The sequence below is a fragment of the Harmonia axyridis genome, chromosome 7 (genome assembly GCF_914767665.1).
Source record: "Harmonia axyridis chromosome 7, icHarAxyr1.1, whole genome shotgun sequence".
Taxonomy (NCBI): domain Eukaryota; kingdom Metazoa; phylum Arthropoda; class Insecta; order Coleoptera; family Coccinellidae; genus Harmonia; species Harmonia axyridis.
The window spans coordinates 25,618,831-25,634,503 of NC_059507.1; the positions used below are offsets into that span (position 1 = coordinate 25,618,831).

At 34.6% G+C, this 15,673-nt stretch overlaps 2 protein-coding genes across 2 annotated transcripts in view; both read right to left on the reverse strand.

The window, feature by feature from the left end:
* Positions 1–15,673, reverse strand: part of LOC123684898 (inositol-trisphosphate 3-kinase B-like) — a 145,919-nt gene that overhangs the window by 64,674 nt on the left and 65,572 nt on the right. The gene's annotated exons all lie outside the window — the stretch shown is intronic.
* LOC123684899 (histidine-rich glycoprotein-like) lies at positions 10,108–11,005 on the reverse strand. Its single transcript, XM_045624404.1, has one exon. It carries the CDS (start codon positions 10,936–10,938, stop codon positions 10,186–10,188), a length of 753 nt encoding a protein of 250 aa, XP_045480360.1. The 5' UTR covers positions 10,939–11,005; the 3' UTR covers positions 10,108–10,185.

Consider the following 15,673-nt stretch of genomic DNA (forward strand, 5'->3'; position numbering starts at 1 on the left):
CAAGGCAGAAACCAAATTTGCAGCCCTAACAAGAGTCAACTCTGCAGGAGTGCAGGATGCAAAAAAATAATATTGGGTAATTGGGATCATTTATAAATGTTGATAATTAACAAAAAACAATTTCAAATATGTACAAAAAGTTAAATTCATTTTAGGATTGGAAATAACCTATGTCCTTTCCTTTCATAATACTCCCATTATTGTATTTTTGTATCTCATACTTTTGAGGGGAAAATGAATTTTTTATAGTTCAATGACTATAAATTTCTCAGAATCCCCTCCAGCCGTTTTTCCTGAAGAAACAAATCCTAAAAGACACTCACTAATTTTCATAATTCCTTTTTCATTATTCACAAAATGATTTGTCGAACAACTTGGTATATCTACAGAAAAGTTTATGAATGATATCTATTCTGATTGATTTACATCATAGGTATTACCCAGTGGCGTCAAAATGCTTGAAAAATGAAAAAATTATAGAGCTTACCTTCATCAACTCAATATGAAGTCCGGAAATCCAAAGGTAAATTGAAAAAGTAAGAATATGATAACACTCACTTTGCGAATACGTTAAACGACTGAAAAATATTATAACTGATTGTGGTATGAAATGAAAACACTTCTTATATTTATTTTGAATGATAAGATGGAAATGTGAAATGAAATCCTTCCTTCAATATTTTGCATTCAATCCTCTAAAAAATCAACATTCTGATTGGAGAATTATAAATTAATTAAATTTGGAGAATTTAATTTTTTTTGCATCAACAGAAAAGCACCACAGAAAAATTAACCATAGTTTGTAATGAGAAAACCAATGAATATAAACTAAAAACACAACGTGAATGTAAGATACAAAACAAAGGACATTTAGAAAAAACCCTTATTCCACAAAGGCTATACGAATTTGTTTATTAATGACGTAATGCAAGGTGTAGTCCAAAAATTTTTTCTTGAGGTGGCGTATAACTGATTCTGCGAAAACTTTTTGTATACAAATCTGAAAAAAAAATTATTATTATGCATAGATATGATAAACATATAAATGTTATTCAAGGCTTTTAATTCAATAAGGTAAACACGTCAAATTCCTTGGATGAGTGTCGACAAGAATCTGAACTGAAGGTATAATTGTTATAATATTTGCACCACACTGAATTATGTTTGTTTTCATTTAGAAAATTTATAAGTCTAAGACATGAGCAACTGTTTCTAGTATACAGGGTTAGAACTATTAAGAGGGTCACTACAGGGATATCGACAACCGTTTGAAAGACAGGGTGGCTTAAATTACAAAAAAGTTGCGTTATTTAGGGATGTGCGTGTTGGTGTGAACAGATCCGAAATATCTACATTGGTTCCCGATTTATCTCGAAAAAACTGAAAATCGAGGTTTTCTTTTTTTTCCATATAACTCATTTGTTTTTGGAAATAACTTCAGGAAGTCATTATCCAATATAGAGATACTAATGGTGTCTTCAGATTTTTTCTGTTTTCTATTGTTTCAGAGACGCGATAATAAAGTGATGATTTCATATAACAACTCTTCAAATTTGCGTACTACTCGATATTTCTGTTGAATTCGTTATTTTTTCCTTTATCACCTCATACGGAAAACCAATATGGCGTCCATAAGAAGAAAAAATTAACTATCGCGTATCTGACACAACGGAAAACAGAAAAAAAAAACTGACGACACCATAAGAATATATATAGTGGATAATGACTACAAACCGAGAGACCTCCAGAAACAAATGAGTTATACAGAAAAAAGAAAATCTCGATTTAGATTTTTCGAGATATCTCGGGAACCATCTGAGATATTTTGAATCTGTTAACACTAACACAAAAATCCCAAAATGACGCAACTTTTTGAAATTTAAACCACGTTGTATCACTAACGGTTTTCGATATCCCTGTAGTGCCCCTCTAAATAGTTATAACCCTGTATAATGCGCATCAGGTGTCTTCTAGACTTGAGGTAATATTTTGGAGTCCATCTTTATTTCTTCACGAGGTATCAATCTTGCAGAACAGACTTATAAAGTGTATTGCAGACTGCAGTTGTAGCATTATTATTCCAGAGTATATATCTACCTATTGGGGGACATATTCAGTAAGTTAATAGGAAATCTTTTTTCTGAAATTACTATAATCACAATATATGTGTTTGCTCAGATTTAGAGATACCAAAAGTTTCCAAGAATAAACTGCAGCAGTTTCTACAGAAAAGATGTTAATATAAAGTTGAATAATTTTTTGTTGTGACTGATTTATATATTTATAAACACAGGGTGTCTCGAGAGAGCCATACCTTCGTTAACCATGCATTCAAGTCAAAAAGTAACCCTAATTTTCCTAATAAACTATAGCCGAAAGAGCTTCGTTTTGGGAGGTGAAGTTCAATTGAAAAACGGTAGTATTTTAATGATGGATAGCTCTATTTTTCAACAGGATGAAACACCCTATTATACAGAAAAAATTACAATAGAAATGGAAATTAATCGCTCAAAAATAATCATCGTCTTAAGTGCCCGTGTTCGAGAAAAAAACTAGGATTTAATTATAAGTTGGCCATGGCAACACTACAAAATACGTTGCTTTGTTAAGGATGCCAATGCGACACAAAATACACCGCTCAATTGCTTATCAATATTAACTGCATTTGTATTTAATTCGTAAAAGTTATCGAAAATGTCAAGATATTCCTTTGAAAACAACGAATACGTTGACATGCATTTCATTTACGGGTTTTGCAATGGCAATTGCAGAATATTGACTCCGCTACCCAAATAGACGCATTCCAGATTGCTCTTCACGATATTTATGCGAGAAAGTGAACTTTACCAATATATGAACAATTGAAAGACCTCGAGCAAGGGTGAATGGTGAAGAAGTTGTTCTTGCTCAAATCGAAAATTGACCAAAGTGGGTAATCGAGTAATTTCACCAAATGTAGTGGTTTAGAAAACACGTGTCGTACTATATTTTAAGGAACAAGGATTATATTCCCTTCACTAACAAAAAGCTCTAGTTTTACAAGAGACAGATTGTGCCCTTCATATTGCTTTTCGTAATTATATGCAGGGCCGGCGCGAGCAATTTTGGCGCCTGAAGCAAAGAATTTTTTGGCGCCCCTACTGAAAAAAATCAATAAACACACTCCCCCCCGATGATAATTCGCCGTTTTTTATTTCTCTAGCGTTTTTGCTAATCGTTTCTTTCTAAAGTCGTTTCCACTGGGTTTTTTTTCGGGCATTTTTACCTACAATAAATTCCTGGATTTCTTCGATGCTGATGAACAATGCGGAAGTAATATATGATTCGCACATTCACAAGACACTGCGTAAGATCGATAAAAAATACCTATCACGCCACAAGATACAAAGGGTGGTAAGACATGCAACGCTTCGAAAACTAAATTATATTAAAAACATATGTTTCGCTGAAAACATTCAGTATTTATCAGTAACTAGTTTCGAATGCAGAATCGTAGGAATTTTCCATATGTTGAATGTGCAAACACCTTCCACGTAATTCGAAGTGTTGTTTTTCGTCTTTGTTGAATACATTCCATCCCTCATTCAATTAGGGTAATAGGCAATGCTGCTTATATTGGTTGGGTTGCATTGTGTTATTCATTAAACAGACGGCTTAGTAAAGACAGTTTGGAGATTTTTATTGCAGGGAATGTTTATAAACACAGCAAAGCGGACCAACCTCATATTGTGTTTAAGAGTCAAGACTATATTTTTTCAAAAATATGAAAGGGCGGCCACAAACTGAGCTAAATTGCCGCCCCTCGAAAAGAGGCGCCTGAAACAGTCTCTTCACTGCAGTGCTGCCAACCCACTGAGCTCAAATAAAGGTAGATAGAGGTTCGAAATTTAGGTAGATGTTGCCAAATTTAGGTAGATTATTTTTTCCTTTTTTTTAGGAGTTTTGAAAGAACTGAGTCCTTAGAATTATACTTTATTAATGATAAATATTGATGAATTAATAAAAAAATATAAGAATTCACATAATAAAAAAAATTGAAAAACAAAGAAATATATTTATGTAATAATTTAAAATTAAAATTCAAATATATATAAAATAATGATAATTTTTTCCAATCACTTTTATAGGTCTGGTAATACTTTCTTTTCTTCGGTAATGGACCACGACTTGTTCCTTCGCCTCCACTATTCCTGGCACTCATTTTTTCGATAAATTCAGCAAAAAACTCACCTATACAAAACGACACCTTTTCTGTTTCGTCAAAAACGCAATATCCCGATTCAGCAATTCTACTAAAACAGCCTGCTTTGAAGAAAGTTGTTCTCTTTACTACTTGAACACGAAAGAATAAATAGTCTTTCAAATATTTCATTTCAACAGATGTGGATAATTTGCAAGAAAACTTGTTGTCCAAAAACTTTTATTATTTTAACACCCAAAAGGGTCTTTTATTGCTTCCCGACGGCAGCCTTCGATGTATTCAGAGGGTCTCATCTCATTCCTTTCGACGATCTTATTTTATTCTGTTTTTTTTAAGCATAAGGATCGATTCAATTAATCTGCGAGCAATACGAACCTATCTATTTTTCCTACGTACATGCAACCATATTTACTATGGCTATTTTTCTATCAAGCAAGTGCGTATTGAGGCGCAGCCATCGTTATTTATTAGTTTATTACCCATTTCGGTCCTTTCTTTGCATCTGTATGTTTCTGAAACTCCGCCGCTGATCTCCTGAGATCTTCGTATGCAATGGCGTGCGTAAAAATTAAGATGTGACAGCGTTAATAAGGAATAGATTTTTTTCATAGTCACGTTACTGGTAAAACGGTTTGTCGTTGATCTAAAACCGTGAAGTTCGCGCGGAGCTGAATTAAGGTAGATCGAGCTCAAAAAAGGTAGATAGGTAGATTAGTTCGAATTTAGGTAGATCTACCTAAATTTAGGTAGGGTTGGCAGCACTGCTTCACTGATTCACCCCTAACGCTGGCCCAGATTATATGTTGGAAAATCGGAACAGAACCGTAGTGACTAGATGGGGGTAGCAGGGAGCGAAGCAGGGGGTTAGGGGAGTTCCATCCCCCTCTCCCCCGGAGCTGATTTCAGAGGGCCCCAAATTGACCGCGGATCGTTCAAAAACTAGAGCAACGATAAAAACAGATTGTTTTTTTAACTACTACCACTCGTTCATTCAAAAACTCGTGGAAAAATATGAATGCCTTCTGCACTTATATTATGAATAACTATTCTGATTTCTCCGATATGTGTGGAAGACTCGATGGAAATTATCGAAATTTAGCAATATTTTAATATTCCATATACAGGGTGGCCATTTGAAAACGAAACAGACGAGATTACAGACGAAACAAAGTTTTTCGATAGAAATGCTCGGACAGGTCGATTTCTGTTTCGAGGGGGACAACTTAAGATGTAGGTTACGGACGTATAGCGCTTCAACCCTTGCTGATACAACCCCCACCCCCAATTTTTGAATAGGGAAGATGGGGTGAGTGATACCTCAATTTAAAGGTATTTTTATACTAATTTCAGCACAGTAATTGTGTTTTTATTTTATGCATTAGTTCTCGAAATATTCATGCGCTAGTTAGTTAGGAAGGAAGCCACAGTCATGGTTGTTTTGAAGCTCAAAATGTCGATTTTTCACAAAACACTACAAGTGCCATGAAAACACTACTTCATTTTCAAATACTTAGTTAAGAATATTTCGAGAACTAATGCATAAAATGAAAAAACAATTACTGTGCTGAAATCAGTATAAAAATACCTTTCAAATGAGGTATCACTCACCCCATCTTCCCTATTCAAAATTTGGGGGTGAGGATTGTAGTAGCAAGGGTTGAAGCGCTATGCGTCCGTAACCTACATCTTAAGTTGTCCCCCTCGAAACAGAAATCGACCTGTCCGAGCATTTCTATCGAAAAACTTTATTTCGTCTGTAATCTCGTCTGTTTCGTTTTCAAATGGCCACCCTGTATAATAAAACAATAAGATAGATCTAGTAGAAACGTTAAATGCATGCTTGACTGAAAAATTATCAGCTTCATTCATTTATTGTCTGAAAAAAAATGCGGTACGTAATGAAAATTGAACTGTGTAATGAGTTTCATTACGTAAGCAAATGCAGCAAAATCAGTAGTTGAATACCTTAAAAAAAAAGTAGTTGTATCATAGATAAATGATGTTTATTGGTCATTATTTGTAGTTAATGTTTGAATATTAGTTATGATCTCTCTGTCTAGTTCAGAGTTGATTGTTTTTTTGCATAGAAGTAGCCGATATATACTCGAAAAAACATTGCATCGACAGCGTCACTAGTTTCTTCATAAATTACCAATTAACAACTCCATATTTCAAATTTTTCGACATTTTAGCGTAAATTGTTCTTCTGAGGATAAATTCATCTGACGGAACTCATCATAATTTGAACATAATCCGTGTCTCCGGTATATAATAATAATTATCTTTGTATTTTAACAGTCTTTCTTTATATAAGGGTTAAAAAACAAAACCCTTATATAATAATAATATATAGGGTTTTTCCAAAATCAGACGTGAACCTTGAAGGGGTGTTAGTATCACTCATTTGCTGTCGATTGAGCCATGTTTATTCATAACCGAAAATCAACAGTTTCCGAAATATTTGAGCTCACCTTACTTCTTAATTTACTTACTACTTAATTTTCCGTCAATTTTTTCTACGTTGGCCAAGTTTGATTTGAATTTTGAATTATTTTCACTTGAAAAGGATACGATATGTATTAAAAAAGAAAAACTATGCTGAATTAGATGTTCAATAAGAATTAGTATGATTTGAAAGTTGGTATATGAAGAAAAGAATAGTAAGTTTTTCATATAAATTTGCCTGCAACTTGACATGATTTTAGATATTTATTTGTTGACTTCATGTCAAGCTACTTGATATTACTTGAGCTTGATATGCACGTGTCGCACGGCATATATTTCTGCAATCTCGTGCGCGCTTAGACTAAATAAGTATCCCCTATCCCCTTATTTAGTCTTATGCCCGCCACTCACGAAGCGTTTCTTCCAGCGTTTGGTAGCTAGCGTCGAAGAGATTCCAGTCGGGCAGTCAAGTTCATACTCTGATTTGATTTACAGTCGTACGGCCGTGTCCCGAGCTGTCTGACTGGAATCTCTTCGACGCTAGCTACCAAACGCTGGGAGAAACGCTTCGTGAGTGGCGGGCTTAAGCGAGCGCCGAGAGGCTGAAGCATTCGCCAGTGTGACTTTATTAGTAGTTTTCTCACATTTCTATGAAATCTATTGGTAGATTTTGGTAGTTTCAGATATCTTAAAGCTGGAGCCACATTGAAAATAAAGGTTTGAAAAAACATTGAAATCAATTAATGTTTTTATATGAAGAAGACTCGGGAAAAAAATATTAGAAACCAGAAAATATAGAATTTATTCAATAGTATATTATTCAACGAGCGGTAATGTAGGTCATAACTCACTTGATGAATTTCAGCACTCGCCTGCGGCTCGTGCTGCAAACTTCCTCTGCGTGAGTTATGACCTACATTACCTACATTACTCTCTCTTGTAGTCGAGCACATATGTTTATTTCCCGTTCCTTCTGTCTATATTCTAGGTCTGTATTTTTTTCTTAGTATTTATTGATATAGTCGTAGATAAAGTATAGTATTCAACTTGCGGTAATGGTCATAACTCACTTGATGAATTACAGCACTCGCCTGCGGCTCGTGCTGCAAACTTCATCTGCGTGAGTTATGACCATTACCGCAAGTTGAATACTATACTTTATCTACGACTATATCAATAAATACTAAGAAAAAAATACAGACCTAGAATATAGATAGAAGGAACGGGAAATCAACATATGTGCTCGACTACAAGAGAGATGGAAACTTAGTGTCACCAATCACAATCGAAGTAGCTTCGGCTAGCTTGAATCCAGTACAAAGTACAGACATAGAACTATATTGAAAACCCTTAACAGTTGCCTATAAAAATGCATTAAAATATACCAAAAAACAATCCCTGTAAACGACGACTTAATGACCTTACTGCTACAAACTCCTTTATATTTTTTTCGGGCAAGTAATTCTGTATGGTAACATTAGCTGTTTGTCTTTTGGAAATGTATACCAATATAATATTTCATCTTCACTGTCTGAATTAATCGACAATAATTAGATATCAACTTAATTTGAAAACGTCAAAAAGTGACATTCCCTCGGACATTCTTCCCCTCAATAACAATAATGGAATGTTCCCTTTCGGCCAATCGAATAGAAGCAGAGAAGTATAGAAGCACAGATACATATTTTCCGATTTATTATAGTGAGTTATAGAAGTGAGTTATTATAACTCACTATGTTTGTTAATAGATTATATTAATTGCTCAAAAGCAGTTGAATAATGAATATATTATTCAATAGGAGTAGATAAAAAATATTACACACTTACAGATATGTATTTATATAAAAAACTGAATGAAACTGAAATGAATTTCGCCGAAGCAGCAAATATTGGAGGGCGGCATTTTCTACTTTTTCCGAGAAATCCGATTTCCGAGAATAAATTTTAATAAATGTAGTCAATTTCACAAATGATTTTTCTATATCAAACTTAGGTTAGGCCAGGTACCGTATTCTCGACAAGTGATCTTTCAAAACGTATACGTTCTTTCAGTGCTCTGAACACTGAATCAACGTATACGTTGATGATTAAAAAGTAAAATAACTTATTTCCGCTTTATATATTTATTTTCACAACAATTGTTTCGTCATGATAACATGACTTCGTCAGGTGAGCATGGTAACTATGTTACCATGCTCACCTGACGAAGTCATGTTATCATGACGAAACAATTGTTGTGAAAATAAATATATAAAGCGGAAATAAGTTATTTTACTTTTTAATCATCAAGATGAATTTCCGACAAGTAAAGACTGAGACAATCAAACACAACGTATACGTTTTGAAAGATCACTTGTCGAGAATACGGTCTCTGGGCGCATACGAATTCAAAATGATGGTTCATCCGCATCATCCGATTGCTTTACTCAATCAACTTGAAGAAAAAAAAAACAAAATATTCAAACGTTATATAAAATCGAAACTCCGCAGAAGAACTTGAAGCCGTAGGGCCCGCTCTAGAGGGGCAGCAAATATTGGAAGGTGGCATATTCTACATTCTCCAAGAAATCGGAATTCCTAGAAAAATGGATTGGAAAAATAGCTATACGTTTCACATATATGATTTATAGTGATTTGATTTTTTTATTTATATTTCTATTTGATTTTTTTATTTATATTTCTATTTCAAAAAAGTTTATACTTATAGTAATAGTAGTTTATATCTTTTTTGGAAGGTTTCTTCTCATTTCATCATTTTTTTATTTATTTATCTTTGTGACACTACACAATAAAACTGCTACAAATTATGTAGCTTGATATGATTCAAGTACTTGATAAATAAATACTTGACTTGAGATTGAAAAATTACTACTTGACTTGAGCTTGACTTGAAATCAAGTCAAGCTTCAAGTAGCTTGAAAATCGAGCCAAGCCGTGAATCCCTATGTACAATAGCAATTTCAACTTTTAAACAAAACTTATATTGATTGTGTCACTAAACTGAAATACCAGAAAATTTAAGCAATATATCGAAAACATGTACCTATTTCTGTGACAACTTATTGGACTAGGTAAAATTCAATATGTATTTATTTACCACATATGTAATTACTATTAGATTAATTACATATTTCTGAATGACTAATTAAATGCATGCCAAATTTCAGTAGGATAGTGCCATCAGGACTCTTTATTTAGATAATATAGGTAACTGATAAGTGACACCAATGATATTATATCAAATGAATCACATCTCGTCCAATATATTACTTCAACAAACTGTGGCCTCCAATATGCGCATGAATGACCAGTGCTCAAAAGCTTCTGTTACTATGTTTGTACTCTTCTCGATTTTTGTTGTTGAAGAGATTTCTACACAATTTGAGCAACAAATCATTAACCCAAACCAATGAATTCAAAATATTAGGACATAATTCAAATATGAGAAGTAAAAAATCATGTAAGTAGAAAAAATTTATTTTCTATAATAAACATCCAACATTATCAACAATAACAAAAAATGAAAAAAACTAGCTAATTCAATGCTTATCGTGTTTTTCGAATCCCCACTTCTTGTGGTCGTCGTGGCCACCCTTCTTACCGTATTTAGAATCGTGGTGCCAGTGCTCGTCGTGACCACCAGCGTCTTTGTGACCTTTTTCGTCGTGATAGTGGGAACCGTGTTCATGATGTCCCTTCTTTCCATAGTGATCTTCGTGGTGGCCTCCTTTTTTGTGCCCTCCTTTCTTGTGACCTCCCTTCTTGTAGCCATCTTCGTGGTGGAAACCACCGTGTTTGGAATGGTGGCCTTCGTCATGGTCCTCATCGTAGAAGTGCTTCTCCTTCTTGAATTCGTCTAATTTGTGGACATCATGGCCTCCATGGGTGCTATGTCCCTTTTTGTAGGAGCCTTTTTCTCCGAATTTATGGCCTTTTTCTCCCTTTTCGCCTTTGTGGTGTTCGCCGTAGTAGCCGTCATCGTGATGATGCTTCTTCTTGTGTCCGCCATGTTCTTCGTAGTGTTTTTTGTGGTCTTCTTTATCATGATGGCCCTTTTCTCCCTTTTCGTGGGAATGATGTCCTTTATAACCTTTATCGCCTTTGTCGCCATGGCTGGCATGGTGTTCGGAGTGATGTTCTTTGCCACCTCCTTTTTTGTAGTGCTTGGATTCGGCCGGTTCCAAATCGAAAACATCGCGTTTGTCTCTCGCTATCTCTCTGCCATTAGTTGCACAAACTGCGATTACCACAACTAAAGCTACCACACATATACCTCTACCCGTTGTCAACATTATTGTTCTCGTGATACTGTTTGATTGAGACCCGATTTTGAACTGATTGAACAAATGGAAAAATCGATATTTATATCCGATTTTGTTGTGCAGAATAGAGTTTTGAAATTTGCAGTTTGTTTATACCAGAAAATGTGTCGCTTCGATTGACAAAGTGCCAATTTGTCGGGTATCTATTGCATATTGTGGTCGATCACTTTCACAACTTTTTTTTCTGTTATGCAAGTATCGTCAGATATAGATCAATCGGTTATTTAGATTTTGAACCGTAAAATTGATACGGTTATGCACTAGGTACTGCCAATCGAATGAAACTTCATGGTTCATTTGGAAGAGACCTCTATCAGTACAAAATAATATGAGCTATAATGAATCTCTATAAGTTATACCAAAAACAATCAATTGTCAACTCAAAATCGAGTGATTCTTTTATTTTCTAGTTCATTCATAACGATCTCCGTGTATTACTGAGAAGCAAAGATTGTTTCATTACTATAAAATTCTAACATTTAATCTACTCATTTGATATTCTCAGTATTCAACTCAATTGAAACGTGAAAATTTGACAATCAAATGGGTATTTATAGAATCATTGACAACAAACATATTTCCTGAATATGGAATCTGAACTTCCTCAGATTGATTCTGAATGAAAAAGCTTGAAATAAATATTAAACTACCACTATATTTACATATTCGGATTCAGAATCGATTGAGCATTCATAAAATATAAAAAAATATTGAAAAGTATATTTTGCAGCAAAAACTTTTCAATTTTCTTGAAAACCGGAAGTTCAAATGAAGAAACAATTGGTGAGAAATTTCAAAAACCAGTCAAATTTACAAAAGAATTTTTTTTTGAAAAGCAGTTTTTCATCAATAACTTTCCATGCTTTGGTTCGATAAATTTTTTAATAACCTATTTGGATAGCCAGTGAAAAATACTATCACATTGCTGGGTCATTTTTCAATTTTGCTTGAAGGAGAAGCCACAAAATCCAGTGACCCGCTTACGTGAAACCCCCTGTACATTATGGCCCACAAATGAATTGATTTTTCCTACTCATATGTATACAGCAAAGTAAAGTTTTCTACTTCAAGTTTAATGGGCTTGCATTATCCATTTGTTTTAGAAATATTAGGTTTTTTTTGATATTTTGCTCGTCGCATTCAACATGAAACTAATGCGATCGAAACGAAATTTTAATTGAACAAAACAAGTCATTATGTTTTTCCGTTCGAGAATAATCTTTTTTACAGGCATACAGAATTTACACAGTAGATTGAACCTCAACGTTTGGGAACATATCCGGTTGAAAATTCGAAAAATACAGGCAGAGCCGGCGTTAGGGGTGAAACAGTGAAGCGACTGTTTCAGGAGCCTCTTTTCGATAGGCGGCAATTTAGCCCAGTTTGTGGCCGCCCTTTCATATTCATGAAAAAATATAGTCTTGATTCTTAAAAACAACATGAGGTTGGTCCTCTTTGCTGCATTTATCAACATTCACTGCAATAAAAATCTCCAAACCGTCTTTAATAAGTCGCCTTTTCAATAAATAATACATGGCAACCCAACCGCCAACCCCAACAGCATTGCCTATTACCCTAATTGAATGAGGGATGGAATGTATTTCACAAAGACGAAAAACAACTCTTCGAATTAGGTGGAAGTTCTTTACACATTCAACATATGGAAAATTTCTATGATTCTGAATTCGAAACTAGTTCTGATAAATGCTAAATGTTTTCAGCGGAACATGCCTTACCGCCCTTTGTATCTTGTGATGTGATAGGTAATATTTCATCGATCATGTGATCGATTGTGAATGTGAGAATCAGATATATTACTTACGCATTGTTCATCGGCGTCAAAGAAATCCAGGAATTTATTATAGGTAAAAATGTCCGAAAAAAACGCAGTGGAAACGACTTTAGAAAGAAACGATAAGCAAACGCTAGAGACATCGGAAATGGCGAATTATCATCGGGGCATGTGATGCTTTTGTTGGAAGGGGGTGTGTTTATTGATACTTTTCCAGCAGGGGCGCCAAACACTTCTTTGCTTCAGGCGCCAAAATTGCTCGCGCCGGCCCTAAATACAGGCATCGTAATGAAACGCCATTTTCGGGAAACGGGCCATAATATAATGATTTCGTGTGCAAAATTAGCATGTACCTATTCCTTTTTCGTAAATTATTTATCGAATTTTTTGGCATGCGATTTCTATCTCGCATCATTTTTGGAGTTAAATTGGAACGATATACATATTTTTTGTAATTTTCAACCTTAATTTGGATCCCTTAATTTTATGCATCGGTTTCTTAAGTTATTGTATTATTGTATTGTATTAAGGTATTGAAAGATATCTCTGAATAGAGGCTGAATACTTAAGCGGGGACACAAAGCCTTAATTTGAGAATGCTCAAAATATTTCACAATGTGACAACGCGTGCTATTCAAATTAAATATTTCGAAAATTAACGGTATAGGCATTTTACGCATACTATCAATCAAAATTCATTCAGAAACTCGAACACTCAATTAATACTCTTCAACCGATAATTCCATAACTTCCAGATTCGTTCAAACTTTTTGAATAATTGGACGAGCCGTTTATTGTGAAGTTAGGCAATTAATGAAACATCGCAACAGGTCAACAACCAAACAGTCAAGAAAAATTATTTTAAACGTGTTTCTTTTGAACTGTTGGAGGTGAAAGAAATTCGATTATCAGATTTGTGAACATAGAGTCAAACAATACACCGAATTATTCTCTACAATGGATTATTAGACGTTTATGGAAAAGTAATCATAATGTTGTGCTGATAATTTGCATATTGGCGTTTGAGATAATGATTTTTTCAGGCCTCTACAACTTCCGGTTATAACGGAAAGATTCTTATACTTTCTCATTTCAAATGGCACACCCAATATATTATTGCATCATAAGAAAGCTCATTTGATGATAATTTCAGTAATATGCCATAACTTGGGGATAAACTCAACGGTTGATGAGTTAATGAGATTCTTATGAAAAAATAGTTGAGATGATGACTCACATTTTTTGTAGATTTCAGCAAAAAAAGGTTTTGGATTCAGCCAATTCTTCGTATTATGAGACTGTGTTCGGTTTCGACTAAAAATGTACAGGGTGTTTATGAGAAGATCATGAATTTGACAACTCAAATTCATCAAAACCCAAGATTTTCAAATTGCAACCTATATATTTACTATTTCAGTCAATTCTACGCATTGAAAGAGAAAGGGTTACTTAAACAAACCCCGTTACCTAAAATGAAAACTTCAAGAGTTATCGCAATCCGCAATTTCTAACTCAGTGGAGTAGGTAGTCTGTGACTTCCGGAAAACATGGAAAGAAACTAAATTTGACATTTCATAAATTGCAATTGCGATTGCATAAACCAATAAAATTTTTAATCACGGGTTTCCTCTTCTTCTGCGTCTTTGTGGAGTCCATTTAAGGATCTTCTTTGGAATCCCATTGTCCAACATTCTCTTTGAATGCCCGAACCATATTAGGCATTATTTGATCAGGACTCGTGTCAAACGCAACAAGAGTTGGCAGAATCATTGGGAGTGAAGCAACAAGCCATTTAAAAACGCCTGAATGTCATGTAAATGCCTCAGAAACAAAGAAATTGGGTGCCCTGGGGCGCACTTCAGTTTCCATGGGGCTTTTTTTCTGCAATGTTGTCTGAATGAACCAATAGTAGTGAAAGAAATATCGAAATGAAAAATGATTCATAAACTTTATGAACGAAATATAGTTGATCACTACTGAAAGGAGAATTCATTTTGAAGCTCACATATTTGGAGGATACTGTTGAGTTAAACTCGAATTATATTTCCAAGGTCCGGACATTTTTGAAGTTCATGATAAACTTCGAGCGTTCATGAAATATCTGATGATTGGAGGGACGTATTATGGATGGCAAATATGATTGTTTCGAAACTTTTATTAGAGAAAACCAAGTACAGTGAGGGACGAATATATTCTCCCAAATTTCCATTTCTTTGTCATTGATGAAAAACAACCTTGATAACTATTTTGGAACTCACGGAGACCAAACATATAAACAAAACAACTTGGACGGAATACCTCTCAAATATATTCAGGAAAAAGGCGGAAACAACCGAAGCGAATATACCGGAAATAATAACTAGCGATGATGTTCAAATAGGGATAGATGAACGAGCGCTCAAACAACTAAAAATAGAAAGAGCCTAGGACCAGACAACATCTCCAACGAGCTGCTCAAATACGGTGGACAACATCTCATCCGACAGATAACTACGTTGATGAACAGAATTCTCAGCTGCCACAGAATACCAGAGGAATTCCGAAATAGTATCACGATACTAATGTTCAAGAAAGGTGATGAAAAAATACCTCGCAACTACACAGCAATGAATCTCCTCACCACAACTTCGAAGTAAATGAAAAATTAATACCAACATATTGAATAACATCATATCCCTGTCAGATGTGCAGCAAGGATTCAGATCGCAGGGTGTGCAAACTGAAGGGCTAAAAAATGGAGAAAAGAAATGTTACTATACTTTGTTACGCTGATGATGATGTGGTAGTAGCAGAGAATGAAGTTGACCTTCAGAGGTTACTGTAGAAATTTCACTGAACAATGAAACTTTTCGACATGTCCATATCCACCTCATAAACAAAATTTATGACATCATCCTAACTACCCATCTGATG